Source organism: Polyergus mexicanus, unplaced genomic scaffold, assembly GCF_030449975.1.
Source record: "Polyergus mexicanus isolate NDT 795.1 unplaced genomic scaffold, iyPolMexi1.0 SCAF_3, whole genome shotgun sequence".
NCBI classification, from domain to species: domain Eukaryota; kingdom Metazoa; phylum Arthropoda; class Insecta; order Hymenoptera; family Formicidae; genus Polyergus; species Polyergus mexicanus.
In genome coordinates, this window is record NW_027223323.1 from 10,924,073 (window position 1) to 10,945,923 (window position 21,851).

A 21,851-nucleotide genomic window follows, 5' to 3' on the forward strand; every position below is an offset into this window, starting at 1 on the left:
TAATAAAGATAATAATTATTGCAATGTTATATATGCCTTTTTTTTTATTAAAATTTATTGCACTAAAATATAAAATCATATTAACGTAATATAAAAATGTAACATAGAAATTAATCTATATATTATTTAATAGGTGTGCATATATGTGTGTGTATGTGTGTAGTATCTATCCATGAAATAGTGTCCAATATATTATAAGCATTTCTAAAACTAAGAATAGAACAAATGAATTATACAACTTACTTGTGAAATGATCCAGCCTGGTTTGTATCTTTCTCAGTTTTACAAAATATGCATTGTACTTTAGTTTTTGAAAATAATTTTGGAACACTTCCTGGTTTTAAATATATGTTTTTATTTTTAATAGCAAAATCCTTCTCTTCAAAATGATCAGAACATAATCTTGAATGTTTTGATATTTTGATACTTTTTAAATTCATGTTTGATACCCATTTTTGAAATATATTTAAGTGTTTTACTGCATCTGGAATCTATAAACACAATTTATTACTAAAATTTTATTATATTACAATTACATATATACAGTGGCGTGCAAAAGTTTCCGGCCAGTGACATTTTGTACTCTAATTTATTTAAAAAAGGTCTAATGAAATTTTAACCATTATCAGGTGCGAGTATAACATATAGGAAACAAAATAATATAGTGAAAGAATATTGTTTATGTTCGTGAAAATATTTATTATTATAATTGTTATATTTACATGTGCAAAAGTTTCCGGCCACATTGTACTACGAGAAAAATTATTAGTCCACATATTCTATAATACACTTTAATTAGTTTAAATTATATTTTAGTGTCAATATTTTGTAGCCATATCCTTTGCAACGATAACAGCCGCACAACGATGTGGCATCGATTCAATTAGTCGATTAATGCAAGCAGGTGGAATTTTACCCCATTCTTCCTTCAACGATTTGAATAATGTGACTTTATTTGAATATGTATGCTTTCGAACTTGACGATCTAGCGTTTCCCACATGTGTTCAATTGGGTTCAAGTCCGATGATTGAGATGGCCAGTTTAAAACTCTCATATTTGAAGCAGAAAACCACTGTTTTAACAACTTTGATATGTGTTTGGGGTCATTATCCTGCTGAAATATCCAATCCTGCGGCATTGTTTCTTCAGCATATGTTAACAAATTTTTTTCTAAAATGTCCTTGTAAATAGCAGCGTTCATATTTCCGTTGATCTCGACTAATGGACTGACTCCTTGTGCAGAGAAAACTCCCCAAACCATCACACTTCCTCCACCGTGCTTTACAGTAGGAATTTGATACCGAACGTCATTTCTGGTACCAATAGAACGTCGTACATGTTGTCTACCATCGCTTCCAAAAAGATTAAATTTAGATTCGTCTGAGAAAGCTACTTTTTTCCAATCTTCGACTGTCCAATTTTGGTGATCTTTGGCAAACTGTAATCGGGCTTTCTTATTCTTTTTACTGATTAATAGTTTTTTAATACCTATACGGCCAAAAAGTCCCACATCATGTAGTCTTCGTGTCACAGTACTACAGCTAACATTGACAAGGTTTTCATCCTGTATCTCGCGTGCAATTTCGGCAGCAGTTTTCTTGACATCCGCAGTTGATTTGCGTTTAATGATACAATCTACTTTTTTAGATGTTTTTCGTGGCCTTCTACTACGCGGACGATCTTTTACACCATATCCAGCACGGTACTTAACAATAATATTATTCATGGTTGATTTACCTATCGATAATAGTGAAGAATAGTAATCAATCTCACGAGAAGACTTTCCTTCTTCTGAAAATTTAATTACTCTCTCACGAATTTGAATTTGCGTACGCTGAGCCATGTTTATGCTTTGACGACTTCCTATGAACTAAGTATAAACATTCAACACGATACTATTCATAAACAACTCTTTGAAGTCCTATTGCGGATCAAATATATTATGTGACCGGAAACTTTTGCACATGTAAATATAACAATTATAACTATAAATACTTTCACGAACATAAACAATATTCTTTCACTATATTATTTTGTTTCCTATATGTTATACTCGCAACTAATAATGATTAAAATTTCATTAGACCTTTTTAAAATAAATTAGAGTACAAAATGTCACTGGCCGGAAACTTTTGCACGCCACTGTATATTAATATATATTTCTTTTTAAAAAGAAAAGATTTTTTTAAGACAAAATTTATTATTTAAATAAAATAAATGGAGTAATACAATAGTTATATTAAACCATTCATACTTAATTTTACTTTTTAATTCTATTTTGATCTAATTCTGTTTTTCTTTGTCTTTTAATAATTATACTATTATTAACATTTAAGAATTTTTTACTACAAATAAAATAATCTGTCAAAATAATCTTAAGCATAACCTAATATAATTTACTATTTTACATACTTGTGAAAACTTCGTTTCTTTTCAATATTATTTTTTTTTTGTTTTTCCCACAATAAATACACTTTTGTACCATATCAAATATTTCTTTTTAATTTTAAATGAATCACACGAATACGATCTCATTGATTTCTATCTTTTTACGTACGACCATTAGGCGCCATATTGTAGACAAAGCCCACAACCTTCAATTGGTCACAGTCTTTTTGTCCTATGCCTTATCTAGTTATGTATAGAGGTCAGTGTTCTTTTTCTACATGCACATCGGCTTCCATTTCTCAACACTCGATCTAGATATACAAGAGGTCTGTTCTTTACAGCTGAACCGGCTGCACTAGTTCAGAGCTCATCCTTCTCCTTCCAATGGGGACAGAAAAAGATGAACTCTGAACCAGTGCAGCCAGTTCAGCTGCAAAGAACAGACCCTATGTCTATGGTGATACACGTTGTACAATAGGTCAGAGGATGTCTTCCTACGTGAACTTTGCGAGTGTCTAAAGGTGGCTTTTCACGCTGACGCTCATTTTTAAGCGGGGAGCACACACTTTTGCATAAGCGCATAATAATAAGCATAAGGAAATTGATTGGTCAATTTCGTTATGCATAAGGAAATGGACCAATCAAATTCTTTATGCTTGTAATCATGCGCTTATGCAAAAGCGTGTGCTCTCCGCTTTAACATCAAAATAGGTCATGTGATTAAAGTTGACGTTACATTGTGAAAAACGCATGAAAAGGGTTTAGCATCAAATTTATATAGCATCAATATCGTATGTGAATTATGTTATTCAGAAATAAATGTTACATGTGATTATAAGCGAGTGTACGAAAAAATTAATAGAACGAAATCGGCAATGTAAGAAATTTCATGTCAAGCCTGCTCACGCAAATAATCTCGTATTTTTATGAAGTGAAATCAACCGTAATTGGGTGATCCACTTTCGTCATATTCACCCAATCCGAGAACCGTAATAGACTCCGGGCTGATATGGGCTTTACGGCTCCTACATATAGAATGCGATGACGTTTGTCATGCGGCAAAAGATGATGTAATAGTCAATCAATCTTTCGTTCGTATAGAAAAATTATAAATCGATTGGCTACCGCCGTCGCCTTTTGCCGCGTGGCAAGCATTGCCGCGTCCTGTGTGCAGGAACCATAATGATTCCCATAAAGCCCGTATCAGATTACGTATTGAAGATTGAAATATGACCAATCAGGATAAAAGGAACTAAAATTTCCTTGTCCTGATTGGTCAAATTTCAATCTCAATGCATAGTCTGATACGGACTTAAGGCGCGTTTCACTTAACGATCGCAACACTCACGGTATTAGAGTCCCATATAATCAAAGAAGCGATATCGTTATCCCCTTCATACTTCCCATAATCGCCATATTAGGTCCGCAGCTGTCCATGTGTAATCTAAAATGTCTTAAAAATGTCTCAGAAGATATTTAAAATACTTTTTTTTTAAATAACATTACAAATATATTTTTTTTCATTTATGGTACGCCGGTTGCGATTAGTTTGCACGTAGGTTTCACTCTCTCTACGTGCAAACTAACCGCCAAAATAGAGTACGTTCCACTTAACGATCGCAACGCTCGCGAGCATTATCTGTCTTTGTTTAACTTTTGATGAACAACAAAGATAAAATGATATCGTAAGCGTTGCGGTTGTTAAGTGGAACGGGCCCGCGGCGGTCAGCCAATCAGCAAGCGGAACGCCATTGTCACTTCTCTGATTATATAGGACTCTATACGGTATTATTTTATCCTTGTTGTTTACCGAAAAGTTAAACAAAGACAGACGAATGCTCGCGAGCGTTGCGGTCATTGAATGGAACGCGTCCATAATTTCTCGTATATTTGTGAGACTATGGCTGCGATCGAGAAGATGCTAGAGATGCTTCGAAGTATTGCATTAACCAATCAGAATAAAGAAATATTTACTCTTTTTGTCCTGATTGGTCAATCAAACGCTTCGAAGCATTTGTAACGTTTTCCCGACCGTAGCCTTATGATATAAGAACACATCATATGTGTGACATATGATGTAATAAGAGCATGTAACCTTATTTCTAAAGGAGTTTGAAGGATTGGTGTTTATAATATTCTGAGATTCGCTTGATCGTCAATAAAAAAAATCATGTCACGGTATAATTTCTTCATTCTTTATATATATCAAATTCTATATATTCCTATAGTAAAATAATAATATATCAATAGGAATGAAATTTCGACATGTACCAATTTTCGTATAATTCATAGTTTTGATATGACATTAACTTTAAACTTTTTTCATTATAATAAAAAGTTTATCGCAGTGAAAAGCAGCTAGAGATCTTGTATCATAAATTCTTGCATTCCTCAAAATATTCAGACAAAGTTCATGCAAATCTTTTCAACGATTTTCACAATGCATGTATTCAAGTTATAAAGAAGCAATATTTCTCTATTATTTAACCAATGTTTAAAGAACTGGCAATAGCTTTACGTAATTATTCTTGTAACTTATTGTTTTTAGAGTACCAGACATTCCAGATACTTCAGCCTTGAAGGGTGATAGGCCCATGACCATAATTCGTCGTATAGGCCGTGAAAGGGAACGGATGCTGGGGATGACAGATGAGGAGCGTGCTTGGAGAAAGAAATGGCTGGATGCACAAAAGCTCGCTCCAGAGGAGCCAGTGACACCAGTGGGTTACTATAAAGAGATGTATAACCCGATCAGAAGATTTTACAGCGCACCTATGAATAAAGTTCAAAATATGATGGAGCCATTTATGGTAACAACAAGAGCATTACAAGAAAGATTTATTTAATTACGCTTATATATACAATATATACAAAAATTAATAATTCCTATCTTTTTACAGGGCCACACAGCTGCATATGTAACACGACACATTATATCCAAAAGCGTGATGAGTATTTTTGCAATCTATTGCATATATTATCATCTGAAATATAATCCTATGGTACTATAACAGAAATTTATTTCAAGTACTGGATGCATTGCTTTTATTTTAAAATATATATTTTGTATGTATTATTTGATTTCCAGCAATGGACAAGACAAGGTGGATGGAAAATCACTGTATCGAGACCCAAGATGTATCCTGATACTAAAGATTTGGATGTTTTATATCGAACAAAGGGTAATCAATTTTATGTGAATAATTTTGACAAATCTCCTATATAAATTTTAGAAATATATATACTATCTTTTATATATAATTACTTAATTAGTATAAATAAGTGTTATTAGAGAATATGATATTATTAATAAACAGTAATGATAGATACAATGGCCTATATATTTCTTCATATTTATCGCTAAATGTGTCTCTAAATGTGCCTTAAGTGATGTCTACAATAGGTGTAGTAAACCTTAAGCCGTAAGGAATTGATCAATCAGTTTAATGTGAGAAGAATAATCGAATATGATTGGTTAATTTCTTACGGCTTAAGGCTTAAATTTTCATTGTAGATATCATTTTAGATGACACGATAAATATCGTGGTATTCCGAGCGCATGTTAAGCAACACATTTAGAGCCTTAGCACAATAAAAAGAATAAGGAACGGAATGCACACAAGTGCGCGCATTTCCTCCAATATGGTTGTTTTCTGTTCTCTATATTCCTTATTCCTTTTATTGTGCTGAGGTCCTTAGAGGCAGATCGCCACTTTTAGCCTAAAAGCGCAACTTTATAGCGAAAATTCTATTCTGAACCACATTCATAGCACTTTATGCTATTCTTCTTCTTTCTTAAATGGCACCTGCCCTCGGTCAAGGGTTAATACAGCCAAAATCTAGTGTATAATGTATACGGAAGTGACGTTAAAGATGGGTATACAGCAACAAACAGCGAATGCGAACGTCTTGTGAAACATTTTGAACGTTTTTCTCGCACGAATTGTCTTTGATGTACCGCCTCATGAGGGAATCGAGCCGAATGCGAATCGAACGTTCTGTTCGCATTCGCTTTGGCGTATATATCTGCTGAATAATAACAACGAACGTTCGCATTCGCTATTCGTTCGGTGTTCGTTCGCTAAGTGTATACCCACCTTAAGAGGATGCCGGAGCGACGGGCGAACTCCGACGGGTGAATGCCCTCATCTAAAGCTGATATTACATTTGTCGTACGACAAACTTTTTAAGCATATTGATTGGCTGCAAAATAGAAACTTTCTTGAGTCTCTGGAAATTAGCTAATCAATGTGCTTAAAAAGTTTGTCGTACGACAAATGTAATATCAGCCTAAGTGTAACTAAAAGTGTCGGTATATTACCAACGCTTTATAGTTACATTACCGATATCATTATGTAAAGTAATGGAGTCAAGGATATGTGCATACTTTGGAAAGAGCAATAAAATATAAGCTTTTCGCATTCTGTTAAATATGTAGAGACAAAAAATATATTGAATTTCTATTCTATTTCTGTTTTATCGTCTCGTAGAAACAACGATTTTACACAGATATCTGTTTGTATCGCATACATATATTGAATACAAATCTATAATATTGCTCATATATTATCTCTTTTGATTTTATCATAGTATATATATATATATATATATATATATATATGCATGTATATATATATATGATACATATACCCAGTAAACATCGAATATACATCATATAACATATAGATGTAATATATGTACACTTTAATTATGTACATGTTATACAATATGTATAACAATCATATCTTGATTTGCTGGATTACAATTTATACAGTACAGTTCGAGAAAATTGAACTAAATATATTATAACATTTTAAAATATATTATATATGGATATAAATATATTATACATATAATTTTGAATATGATGATAAATCTTTATCATCGATAGTATATTGGTATAATCGATATGATTGAGGACTAATGAGTAATATATAAACTTCCCCAGACAGCACAAAACATCCTCAGGATCATCCTGAATATGTCCAGGACGGTTCAGGACATTTGTAGGATGTTTTAAGATATATTATTATAAATATATTTATAAAAATTTAATATGCATACATAATTATTTTTAGTTGTGTCGGCTATTTAATATAATTTAGAAATCTTAAGTATTATAATAAGTATTAATGTCCTATAAATGTCCACTGGATAACCCCTGGATGTCTGTAGGATATATCTGCCCTGTCTATTATATTGGATGTCTTTTGGATTTCCAGAGGACCTATACATGTGCAATTAATTGTTAACATTAATTTCGTTTAATATTAATAATTGAATTTGATGCGCACATTTTCATATATCCAAAATTATTATTTATTTAATATTTTATGAGAAATGTTACTGTTCGCAACATTCCAAAAACTTTACAAACAATAGTATTCAACCGCAAGTTCGTTTGTTTACCGCTATGCGACACGCGAACTCGTATTTGAGATTTGGTATGAGAATTATATAAAGCTTGCAAAGAGCAACTGACAGGAAATTACAAATGTAATTATTTTCTATCAGTTCAATTTCTGATGCAATCCCAACATAGAGAATTCAGATATTGCATTGTTTAGAAAATATTACACAACTCAAACCCGGGAGCCAAACCTAAGATATTCATGTACAGCACGAAAGCCTCAAATATTAAAGAACGGTGAACTATTTTTAATATTAGATTTTTAATATTGGCAGTAAATAACAAAACATAATTTTAATTTATATTGAAATTTTAAAATTTGCTCCATGAAACATACGAAAAATATCCCTAACATATCCTATAAAAATCCTTAGGATGTTCCACAGGATCTCCCTGGATTCTCCAGAGGTTAATATACGGCTATCATTTACTCTTCCTCAGGACATCCAGAGGAGATCCGAGGATTACAATGGGATATCCTGAGGATATCCTACATGTATGTCCTGGATGCCCTTTGGACGTCCTAAGGACATCCTTGTGCTGTCTGGGTCTTCACTATAAAAGTGAATGTTTATATATTCTTATGACATAAGTATGCACATATTAAAAGTTACATTTATATAAATATTAATATAAATATTTATAAATGCAAACACATAAATACTCTGTCCGCAAAACATTGCAATAAAATTTTATGATTGTTACAATATTTTGGGTATTTATAATATACAAAGGGCTCCTTCATCGGCAATTTTCGTGACAAAGCAACCAAAATATTTTATTTATTATTTTCATATCTGCGATTATAATTTGCAAACAAGATTGAGGCATTTTTTTCTGGTCAACATTGTTACGAGTATCAGGATAGATTTTTTTAATCATAATTTCTTATCACTTTAAAAAAGCAGCAGTTTATTGCTTCCTATAATATTACGAAACCGTTTTCTCATACTCGAGTATGTAAAGATCTTTACATCCTTGGAATATTTTTCTCATAAGGATTGCCTCCTAATAACGAAGATGTATATATTTTCTCTCTTTAGCTACCAACTTGTATATACACAGTCTGATAGACTATTATATACACGAAATTTGGTGCCATTAAAAAAAGAAAAAATACATCGTCAGGAATTACAATAATAATTCCTTCCAATAATTTGTAAGCTTTTATTACCATATGTGATTGGTTGCAATCATATGAAGGAATACCAGATATTGCACGCTTAGTCTTTCAAAAACGGAAGTTTCTTTACATTTCTTCTGGAATAACTGTTTTTTAATAACAAGAATATTCATGCACAAACCGCTTCTGGAATAAAATATTTTTGAAACCAACCAGCATACAAATAAAAATCGCCTCTGGGATAAAACATATTTTTAATAACCAGAGCGCACATGCAAACCGCTTCTGGAATAAAATATTTTTTAAACCAACCAGCACACGAATAAAAATCGACTCTGGGATAAAATATTTTTTTAATAACCAGAGCGCACATGCAAACCGCTTCTGGAATAAAATATTTTTGAAACCAACCAGCACACGAATAAAAATCACCTCTGGGATAAAATATTTTTTTAATAACCAGAGCGTACATGCAAACCGCTTCTGGAATAAAATATTTTTGAAACCAACCAACACACGAATAAAAATCGCCTCTGGGATAAAATATTTTTTTAATAACCAGAGCGCACATGCAAACCGCTTCTGGAATAAAATATTTTTTAAACCAATCAGCACATAAATAAAAATCGCCTCTGGGACAAAATGTTATTTTTTTAATAATCAGAGTACACATTCAAATCGCATCTAGTGTGAAATATTTTTTAAAACAACTAGTTCACGATTAAAAATCGCCTCTAGAATAAAATCCCAGACAGCACAAGGATGTCCTTAGGACGTCCAAAGGGCATCCAGGACATACATGTAGGATATCCTCAGGATATCCCATTGTAATCCTCAGATCTCCTCTGGATGTCCTGAGGAAGAGTAAATGATAGCCGTATATTAACCTCTGGAGAATCCAGGGAGATCCTGTGGAACATCCTAAGGATTTTTATAGGATATGTTAGGGATATTTTTTGTATGTTTCAAGGAGCAAATTTTAAAATTTCAATATAAATTAAAATTATGTTTTGTTATTTACTGCCAATATTAAAAATCTAATATTAAAAATAGTTCACCGTTCTTTAATATTTGAGGCTTTCGTGCTGTACATGAATATTTTAGGTTTGGCTCCCGGGTTTGAGTTGTGTAATATTTTCTAAACAATCCAATATCTGAATTCCCTATGTTGGGATTGCATCAGAAATTGAACTGATAGAAAATAATTACATTTGTAATTTCCTGTCAGTTGCTCTTTGCAAGCTTTATATAATTCTCATGACCAAATCTCAAATATGAGTTCGCGTGTCGCATAGCGGTAAACAAACGAACTAGTGGTTGAATACTATTGTTTGTAAAGTTTTTGGAATGTTGCGAACGGTAACATTTCTCATGAAATATTAAATAAATAATAATTTTGGATCTATGAAAATGTGCGCATCAAACTCAATTATTAATATTAAACGAAATTAACGTTAACAATTAATTGCACATGTATATGTCCTCTGGAAATCCAAAAGACATCCAATATAATAGACAGGGCAGATATATCCTACAGACATCCAGGGGTTATCCAGTGGACATTTATAGGACATTAATACTTATTATAATACTTAAGATTTCTAAATTATATAAAATAGCCGACACAACTAAAAATAATTATGTATGCATATTAAACTTTTATAAATATATTTATAATAATATCTTAAAACATCCTACAAATGTCCTGAACCGTCCTGGACATATTCAGGATGATCCTGAGGATGTTTTGTGCTGTCTGGGAATGTTATTTTTTTAATAAGCAGAGCGCACATACAAACCGTTTTTGGTGGGAAATATTTCTTTCGACAACCAGTTCACGAATTGATCGCTTCTGGGATACATTCTTTAACCAAAACATATATGTAAAATGTTTTTGGTGAGAAATATTTCTTTCGACAACCAGCTCACGAATTGATCGCTTCTGGGATACATTCTTCAACTAAAGCGCACATGCAAAACGCATTTGGTGGAAAATATTTCTTTCAAGAACTAGCTCACGAATTGATCGTCTCTGGTTAACTAATTACTATGACACAACTACTATTGCAAAATATATATAATCAATTTTCAACGAAATAAGCAAAAGATTAATTATATTTTAATAAGTTTGTAGTTACTATTACATATACACAAACATATACACACATATAGATAATATATAACACATATATAGTATGCTCGGATAAAAAAGAGATGGACAGAGAAGAATGGACAAAGAGAGAAAAAAGATATGAGTGTAACTGAGCAAGTATCTGTACAAGTGCTAAAAGTAAGAAAAAAAAAGGAAATAGTTATATCTTTTTCTGTAGCAATACTTATGCTCACTAATGTCTAGTGACTGATGTGAATTATCTATCGATACATCGTTTTACAGCCATTCCCTTACTCATTCCTATTCTCTTTGTCTCTCTGTCTCTCTGTCTCTCTCTCTCTCTCTCTCTCTCTCTCTCTCTCTCTCTCTCTCTCTCTCTCTCTCTCTCTCTCTCTCTTCCTTTTTCTTTTTTTGGCCATATCTTTTTTGTCCATTTATTTATAATAAAAATACTATATGAGTATTAAATACTATGTGCATTATATATGCATCATGTATGTTTATGTGTATACAGTCATTTTAAATTCCATCTGAAGATTAATTTTATATTACAATTTTTTATATAAAAATCATTATGTTGTTTTCTATTTAGGAATTGCTTTAAAGATATAATTAAAAAAAAAATTGGGATATTATATTTTTACATAATATTACATTATCATATTTATATTTTTGTATAGACTGCATGGAAAGAAAATTAAATAATATCTACAACATATTAGTATATAGTATACATTAAAACAATTCCTTCTAAAATTATGGTATATAAATATATACTAACTTTTTGACCCTTATTCTTTTTAAGAAATGTCTGCGGGCAAGCGTCTCTCGAAAGTTATATTTTCGTCCCAGTATGTGGGGGGACACACTATTAAAACCACATTACAAAAACATAACATTCGTTTTTTAAATTCAACGCGTTATAACGCGTTATAACAGTTGAGCGTACTTTTGCGGTAATCTCTTGTTACGCGTATGTACACACACGCGCGACTAAGTATCTGCCGCGCACTGATATGATCGCGTGTGCCTGCCTGCATGTATGTGTGCATGGTACAGTCGACTTATTCCCCGATATATTCATACATACATACTTACATACATGCATGCTACAAATATCATGGAATAATAAAAACAAATGCGCATCTTTATAAATGAATATTCTCTAACCGAATAAAAAAATTATTTTCATATTGATTAAAATTAATTCGATATATAAAACCATTATTCATAAATATTTTACGACAAAAATTAAATTTCTAAATTGTGTAAGATTTAAAAGATTCACTTTATTTATTGTAGGGAGAATACAGTCTGAACCGCTAAGAGCTTGCTATTCACGTTTTAGTAACTCGACAGCTACTTTCGGGTTCCTCTCAGATCTCCTTCCTGTTCACTTAGCTACGCAGTTTTATACTCTCTTTCTCGTCTCCCTCATAGTTCGATATCTATCGATATGCCTCGTGGCGTGTCTCTATTCGCTATCGTCGGCCCGACATATCTCGAACTCGAACGGATCTTAGACCTAACGGGTGTTCTAACCGCATGTTTCGGTAACGGGTGCTCTTGATGTAACTTCCATCTTACAATTGCTTTAAAAAAAGTTTATTTTCTATAAATAAAGGCAAGCTTATATAAATATGCAAATGTTTGGTAACATAAGAGGATAAAATATATCAAATTTTCTTTTCTTATTTATAAATTACTAAATATAACTATGAATAATAATAAATTGTCATAAAGATTATATATATATATATATATATATATATATATATATAATGCTCCTCGCACATTCGTTTACACGTTCATTCACGCTGCTCTCTCTCTCTCTCTCTCTCTCTTTCTTTGCTCGTTCTTTTCATTGTATTCTTTCTTTTCCATTATTATATTCTCTTATTTATTCGACTTTTATTCTTTTTATTCTCGTCTTCCAATATAATAATAATAATTATTTTAATCATTAATTTATTCATCTTTATTTTATAGAATATAAATGAGATATTGTGTGTTATAAATAGAAAAAGTAGTTAATTATGTGTATTTTTGTATGTACATGTGTTGTATTTAATTATAGTTAAATAGAAAAAGAAAATATCTTTTTGTTGTGTATCTCATTTATGCTTTATAAAATAAAAATAAATAGATAAATTTATCATGTAGGGAGACGAAAATAGAAAAAATAAAAGTTGAGCAAATAAAAGAACATAATAATGGGAATAAATGAATAAAAGAATATAATAATGAACGAGCTGAAGAGAGAGAGAGAGAGAGAGAGAGAGAGAGAGAGAGAGAGAGAGAGAGAGAGAGAGAAGAGCGAGTGAACGCGTAAGTGAATATGCGAGAAGCATGAAGCTAAGCGATACGCGATACGTAATAGATAGCGAGTGAGCGATTAGAAAGAGAGAGAGCGTATGATCGAGAGAGAAGAGATACTACAATAATGATAGTGTGTACATGTATATTATTCTCATACGCATGAAAGAAACAAAGATGGTACGATTATGTTTGTCCTTGTCATATAAGATTGCAGCTCCGTCTATCGCGACATCACGCAACTAATCTACTGCTCTGTTTTACTCTTGAGCCTCGATTTCGCACACACACATATGCACGAAAATTTTATTTTGCAAAATCTTTTTTATAAAGCTTCTAAACTCACTTCTCTAAGTTCACTTATACTCTTTAATGAAATGCCGAGTGCGGAGTTTACTGATTAGGCACGTGTAGATTACAAATTTGTTATATTAAGTAAATGTTGACGCAGAAGCCGATAACAAAACTGTAATTTTCTCATTTTTTTCACTTTTCATATGAAATCGTGAACTCCGCACTCCGTTATTATGTATAATATACTTTAATTATGGAAAAGTATTTGTTGATATCTATAATAAACAAAAAGATTTTGCAAAATAACTAATATTCGCGTTTTGTCGATAATCCGGCATCCTCTTAAGTGGTAATACAAAGGCATTAACAAAAACAAAAACAAAAATCCTCTTAGAAAAGGAGAAAGTCCAAAAAATAAGATCCAAGCAAAGGACACACGCGCAACGCGTCAGAACACGTCCGTGCTCTTTATGCTATAAATGTGCCCTAGAGCATATTTATATGTAATAGCGACGCGCTATACTTGATGCTTCAAAGGTTTGATTAATTGGGCAGAATGTCATACCGGGTATCGCAGAATTCGATATAAATTCGATGTGTATCATTCAAATGCATAGACAAAAAACATTATTATGTATTTATTATTATTGTTACTGTTACTGTTACTGTTACTGTTATACTGTTACTGTTATACTGTTACTGTTACTGTTACTGTTACTGTTATGTATTTTTATGTCTATGTACAAATATCATACATTCGTTTTTAAATGTATATGTTTAAAATATTTTAAAGTACAAATAAATTAAAAAATATCAAGATAATTGGTAGTATAGTTTTGGCTGAGATATTTTAAAGGAAGAAATATTAAATTTGCTCAGTAATTACATATAATCTATCTCTCTAATCTTTTTAGAAACTTTAATTTTTCTATCAGATTGAATATCATTTTTAATTTAAACCATATTTTTATGTGTTATTAAATATGCATCAAATATTTATCAAATCAAAACTTTTATATAAGATATTGCAGCTTTTCCTTCAAAGATAAGTATTGATTGGTAACCTAATTGACACTCAATCTACATATACAGGGGTGCGTTCCATTTGAACGCTTACATGCTTAAAGCGTTTATAAGCATTGCTTATGCTGTTCTCTTTGGAGTTGTAAGCGCTTATAAAAGCATTTATGACATCACTGTGACGTCATACCTCGTGTTCACAAACGGTTATTTTATCGAGGTAGGGCAGTAAAAGCGTAAGCGTTTATAGCACGTGAGCGTTAAAATGGAATGCACCTGTGCGTAAATTAGAAAAATGGATGTCCCGAAGATGTCAGTTCCCATACAACACAGAACGTTGCAATTACATCGCAGTAATATTACAATCTTGCAAGTTGCAATGTAATATTGTTGAGACATTATTGGAACATATAATTGTAATATTTTATGAGAATGTTACAGCAACATTTCAAAAACATTACAATAAAACAATTTTCGGTAATCGCTAGTTCGTTTATTTACCGCTATGCGGCGTGCGTTGCGTTATCTATCCCGCATTTAAGTTTCAGTCACGATGATTACATAAAGCTTGCAAAGAGCGGTTAATAAGATTAAAGATATAACTATTTTTATCAGTTTAATTTATCCGATACAATCCCAACACAGGGAATTCAGATATTGAACTGATTGTTCAGTAATCGGATACATAAATATCCAAAAGAGTTAAAATTATTCGTTAATTGTCTACTTAAGGTGTAAAATAGAGTCTAATATCTGTATAAGTAAAATTTTAACTTTTATGAATAAAATTATTTAATCATTACTATATTCTTAAACTTGTAAATTATTTATAAAATAGCGATGTTAACTAGATAACAGGAAATTGTTAAATAGTTTCCATTCCTATATAAAACCAAAAATTTGATAATAATTTTTTAATATGCACGATATTTCAGATTTTAATAAATAAACTTCGAGAATATATAAAGACATCCAAGAGAGAAAAAACTCGTAATTGCGTAAATTCACAATCTTTTTCTCTTATTTCTCTTGGATGTCTGTATTTTCAAAGTTTATCTATCAAATTTAAAGCGTTCTGCATATTTGTAGCAACGCATTTCAATATTACAAATACATTAACATTACTGTAATATTACATTGTAATATTTCTATGGGCGGACATTTCAACGTTGCCGCAGACTTGCAGTAACATTGCAGAAACATTTCCCAATTTCCATGCAATATTACAATGTTTCAATGCAAGGTCTATGCAACGTTTTTGCAATCTTTCGGTGCTGTATGGGTTAATATTCAAGACGCTGATAATAACAAAATTTATAGAATACTAATAACAGCAGAAGAAGCCAAACATTTGCAAACTGATAAATTTATCATATTAATATTGTTCAAAACTGCAACATTAAAGTTCATGTCTAAATTTCAACGGCAAACGTCGCCGTCAAATTCAAACGAGTACCTCAATAAACAAAACACGAGCGAGAACAAATAGCGTCGCGGTCACCCGCTCGGTGCGTGATCGCGGTATTCTTATAGTGAAAAACCGCGACAAACACCTGTTTCTAGAACATTCGATGCCGAAAAACCTTTGTTATTTCCATCGGCTGAGCACGAGCTTCCGCGGTCGGTCAATTTAGTCTGCCTGTAACGACGATTCGAGCCGGTCGACGATCATCGATCTCGATCAACTTTCTTTCTCTATTCTCGTTCGTGTCGGAGTTACAGTGGCTTACTCGTCTCAAAATCGTTCTGAATTGTTTCGCATCCGATCGCGTTCATATTCTCGCGGCGGTCAATGCGATTATATCTCATACTGTATTCTCTACTCCGTTAGTGCTAAGACATCGTGAACGTTAATTGTGTGGAGTCCGAGAATCGACGTTCGTTACCCGCATCGCGAATGTCCTCTATCTCGCGTCAAATTCCATCCAGCCATTCAGCGCCCGCGTGCAAGATTTCCGCTCTCGCGAGAATTTCTAGCAAAAAGCTCTTAATCAAGATTTCCGAACCGCGTTAAAGACAGTCATTAACAGGACGTTTTGAAGATTTCTGTTGGAATCGCGGAATATGTGCCGTCGCTCGCTCTTAGTATTTAAAATAAAATAATTAGTTAAAACTATCTGCCTTCGAGTCTTTTCTAAACTCTCCTTGTCCTCCAGCGGATCTACGGATTCGCGTTACACACTATTTCTCATCTCTGAGCGTTTCTAAAGATTCTCGGCGATCTCGGCGAGGTCGACTCCCGAACAAATATATACATGAATATTATTAATTAACGGGAAAATAGAAAAAAAAGGTTTACATAACTTCATTCTACTTTATTATATGTATGAATAATATAAATATTAATATGATAAATTTACCAGTTTGTAATCCTTTCAGCACATCAACATCCCAATAAGGTTCCAGTTATCTTAAATTGTAAGGTAGTAACATTCTACGGAGATTAACAAACCTGCCATTAACCTTTCAGCAACATGAAAATGTTTGCCCAAATTCATCCCATTAACACTCTAGAGACCTTGCGCGTAACCTTGTATTAATATTCATACAACATGCCAGAAACTTTCTAATATTATTTTCAATAAGGAACCCTTGCAAAAAAATATTATATTAGTAAAAATCGATTAAATACTATTGATTTTCAATAGCTTTCAAACGTTTTTTTAATAATGATTTAATAGTTCAAACTTTTTTTTTCTTTAATAGAAATCTCGCAAAAAATTTATAAAATTAACTAAAACGAGCTCTTTATTAATATATTTTATTAATGTATGTTTCAGAGCAACCTTTTGTCCGTAAAATGTCGTATTCTTGATACAATTCTAAGACGATTTTTCCTTTACCAAAATTTGAATTAAAGCATAATTTTTTAGTTATAAGCAAAAATAGTTAGCAAATCACGCGTCGAGACAGGAAGCTGGTAGGAGCGGCGCGGCGCGCCGCAGCTGACCGTCCAATTACCACCGTATGAGTCGCTAACTATTTTATCTTATAATATAAAAGTATGCTTTAAATAAAATTTTGATAAAGAAGAAAATGTCTTAGAATTACGTCAGGAATACGTATTTCTTAAAATAATGTCACTTTAGCGAAAGTTTTTCCGGATCGCTGGTCGTCGGACGCTGCAATCAGCTGATTGCTACACGATGTGTGTATAGCGGAGTGTGTACGTAAAAGGAAGAAAGAGACAGTAGAGAGAGAGAGAGAGAGAGAGAGAGAGAGAGAGAGAGAGAGAGAAGAAAAGGGAGAGAAGGAGGGAGAGATGTTTATACGCACGCACGAACGTACGCGTACACTTTTTTCTCGCTCTCTTTCTCTCTTTTACACAATACTCATACACTCTCTCATTCAGTCACTCATTCACGGATTAATTTTAATTTTTTTAATTTTAATCCTTTTCGTTTCAGGTCTATCTGGTAAAGCTTATGATTAATTTTGAAACAAGTCGATCAGTTTGGCACGGGGCACTTTTAAACTCGAAATTGACGATCGATGTGATCGACGTTATTGCAGTAAGGATTAAGTACTTTTATAATGTACTATTTGTAATAAAATCCGCAATATAATTGCTGTTTTATATATTATATATAATATTTATTTGGGGGAAAATAATAGCGTTATTTTATTAAATGCATTTTAATTTTCTGGAGAGAATCTATAATATTTCTATAAATGCAAGACTGATTTTATCAAACAAATACTCCATATAGCAATTTGATAGCAAATTGTCGCCAAATAGGCATCAAATTCGATCAAAACTTAATGGCAAATCCAGTGCCATCTATGTCCGCAATAAGCATGTGTTTTGCCAGCAAAGCCTGTGAACATAACCTGACAGCAAATTGAAGCCAAAAACCGAGCAAGATTTGTGTAACATAGTCTGATAACAAATTGATGCTAAAAACCGAGCAAGATCTGCGTAGCATCCCATCCCATACAGCACAGAATATTGCAATTACATTGCAGGAATGTTACAATCTTGTAAGTTGCAATGAAATATTGTTGAGACATTATTGGAATATGGAATTGTAATATTTTATGAGAATGTTACAGCAACATTTCAAAAACATTACAAAAGACAGTTTTTGATAATCGCTACTTCGTTCGTTTACCACTATGCGGCATTATCTATCCCGTATTTAAGTTTTAATCACGATGGTTATATAAAGCTTGCAAAAAGCGGTTAGTAATATTAAAGATATAATAACTATTTTTATCAGATTAATTTGTCTGATACAATCCCAACACAGGAAATTCAGATATTGAATTGAGTGTTCAGAAATCGGACAAATAATTATCCGAAAAAAGTTAAAATTATCCGTTTATTGTCTACTTAAGATATGGAGTTTAATATTTATATAAATAAAATTTTAATTTTTATGAATTAAATTATTTAATCATTATCAATTTCTTAAACTTGTAAATAATTTATAAAATAGCGATGTTAATTAGATAACAGAAAATTGTTTAATAGTTCCCATTTTTATATAAAAGCAAAAATTTGATAATACTTTTTTAATATGCAAAATGCTTCAAATTTAATAGATAAACTTGGAGAATATATTGTATAAAGACATCCATGAGAGACGAGAAAAAACTCGTTGTAATTGCGTAAATTCACAATCTTTTTTCTTATCTCTCTTGGATGTTTTTATATGTTCTCAAAGTTTATGTATTAAATTTGAAGCATTTTGCATATTTGTTTTAATCATTTCAGGAAAAAGAAAAAAAGAAAATAAAAATAAAAAGATGGGAAAATTTAATGACTTATTATTTATTAAGAGCGTCGTTTAGCGACAAGGCTGTGTGTCATGTCGCTTGATTTTGGCAATCTCCGGATGCAAGCTAAGAAGTTCTAAGTAGGACTTCTTTGCTTGCACTTTCGCAATTTCTTTATTCCTTTTTATTTCGCTTTTAAGTAGGACTTCTACGTTGCATTTTCGCAATGTCCTTCTTCCGCTTGCCCTGATTTCCGCGTTTTCGCAATGAAATGATTGCACGGTCGCTCGGGCTTAGCGCGTGGCTCGCGTTGTCAGCGCTTTGTTCGGTCAACGCTCGTAACGTGATCTGTACTCGCGTTACACGTTGGGCAATCATATAAAATAATATGTATTTAGAATAATATATTTAATAATTCGTGTATAGCCTGTTCGGGCTATAACAACCCCTATGAAATCCTCCTATAGATATTGGTCTAATCGCGCAATGTATTTGGGTTTCTCCATATTTCCTATTCAAGTCTTTTCACAACACAGGTTTCGTCCAGTTTATATAGTGCAAATTGGGCACATATTATAAGGCATTATCTGATACAGCGGTTTTCTACATTCTCCGTAAAACGATCCCTAGATTAGGTCATAAATTGCAATTTTATGTTGTCGCACAACACGAATATTCGAAAATAAGTCTGAAATACGCATAAAGCAGCATGTGCAAATTTTTTCGTTGTCTTCACTTTTATAATAAAAGTATATACAGCACATTTTCATAGCACCTAAACTATTTATTTCAACTCGGCTTAAAGTACGTTGATTTATGTCAGTAATATCACTACTGCAATCACTATTGTAATCGGAATCCTCCGAAAGTACGCGGTCTTCGTCTGATGAATCGTCCAACAAATTCTCAATTTCCATCAAGTTGTCATCTTCGAGAATAACATCCTCATCATCAATAATCATAACTTCTTCATCAGCCACAATACATATTATTAAGATCGTCGTAAGGTCGCAGACGGTTGTGTACTATAACGCTCCTCTCGATTATATACATTTTAATTTCATATTTTTTGTCTCCTTCTAACTGGAGTATCTCGTCTCATCTACCTCATCACTTTTTCTACATTTTTAGCAGAGTGTGTTGAGAGAAAAATTTTATTTATACCTAAAAGATGGGATAAATAATTAAATTCACAGATAAATAGTAAAATAACTTATTTATTACAAGCATCGTAAAGAATATCATTTACAGCACATGTCAATAACTCGCGATCTATGAGTAATTCGCTGTTAAACATATCACTTTCATGTATCGCTTTTGCAGCGTCGCATACATTCGCGATATTATTACGTTGTAAAATAGTTACAAATTGTTTGAATTTTTCATTAACGATATGAATATTTTCGCATAGCCAGTAATACATATGATCTATGCATTTTTCAAAATCGAATAAATATAATAGAGTTGGTGGTTTCATATATTGGATGATTGCATAAGTTCGTGCCCGATTTTCATAGATGGCAATAAGTTACTGCATGGCGGAGTTCTATTGTTTTCGTGTGGTAATTGTTGCTTACACCGAATAGATGACGTTGTCTTATGTCAATTTAGCGTCAAATATTGTTCAGATAAGTCCATTTGTGCATAAGAGAAATCATTAAAAATGGAGAACGAAAATGCATTTGCGGCATGTAATGCTATATGAATTTCGGAAAGGCGTGAGTGTTGGGATTGCACAAAAAAATATTCAAAGCGTTTATTTGGACCGCGCTCCTGCTCTCCGAACAGTCAAAAAGTGGTTTGGCAGATTTCGAAATGATGATTTCAACATGGAGGATCAACCCTGCTCTGGACGGCCTTCTGGCATTGATGATGACATTGTGCATGCCTTAGTGGAAAGAAACCCAAGGATTACAACTGAGGATATTGCTGAGAGGCTGAACATCGATAATTCAACCGCTTTTCGTCATTTAAAAAAGCTTGGATACATTTCCAAGCTTGATACGTGGGTGCCGCATCTCCTGACTGAAAGGAATAAGCTAAACCGCATGACTGTGGCTCTTTCTCTTCTCGAGCGTAACAAAAAAGAGCCTTTTTTAGATCGAATGGTAACAGGCGATGAAAAGTGGATTCTCTACAAAACCGTGCAGCGAAAGAGGACATGGAAAACAGCAGCTGAAGGAGCAGAACCCGTAGCAAAGGCTGGCTTGCATCCGATAAAGGTGTTACTGTGTGTTTGGTGGGATCGCAAGGGAATTATTTACTTTAAGCTGCTCCGACGCGGCGAAACAATCACGGCGGACAAGTACTGTGAGCAACTAACTAGACTCGCTGCAGCTATTCGAGAAAAACGTCCGATTTTGGCCAATCGAAAAGGCGTCATCTTCCACCACGACAATGCTAGGCCACACGTCGCTCAACAGACGCTGCGAAAACTGCAAGAGTTGCAATGGGAAATTCTGCAGCA

General features: G+C 32.7%; 1 protein-coding gene across 1 annotated transcript; it reads left to right on the forward strand.

Annotated features, from left to right (window-relative positions):
- The first annotated feature begins 4,441 nt into the window (after positions 1 to 4,441).
- Nd-b17 (NADH dehydrogenase (ubiquinone) B17 subunit) lies at positions 4,442 to 5,703 on the forward strand. The gene is made up of 4 exons (XM_070316378.1): positions 4,442 to 4,567; positions 4,938 to 5,199; positions 5,290 to 5,391; positions 5,478 to 5,703. The coding sequence occupies exons 1-4, from the start codon at positions 4,560 to 4,562 to the stop codon at positions 5,613 to 5,615; spliced, it is 510 nt and encodes a 169-aa protein (XP_070172479.1). The 5' UTR covers positions 4,442 to 4,559; the 3' UTR covers positions 5,616 to 5,703.
- Positions 5,704 to 21,851: the final 16,148 nt, after the last annotated feature.

Excerpts from the sequence above, each read along its gene's own strand:
- Nd-b17 (XM_070316378.1), top strand. Across the intron at positions 5,200-5,289 it reads ATATGATGGAGCCATTTATG|GGCCACACAGCTGCATATGT; the intron begins GTAACAACAAGA and ends ATCTTTTTACAG. Across the intron at positions 5,392-5,477 it reads ATCTGAAATATAATCCTATG|CAATGGACAAGACAAGGTGG; the intron begins GTACTATAACAG and ends TTTGATTTCCAG.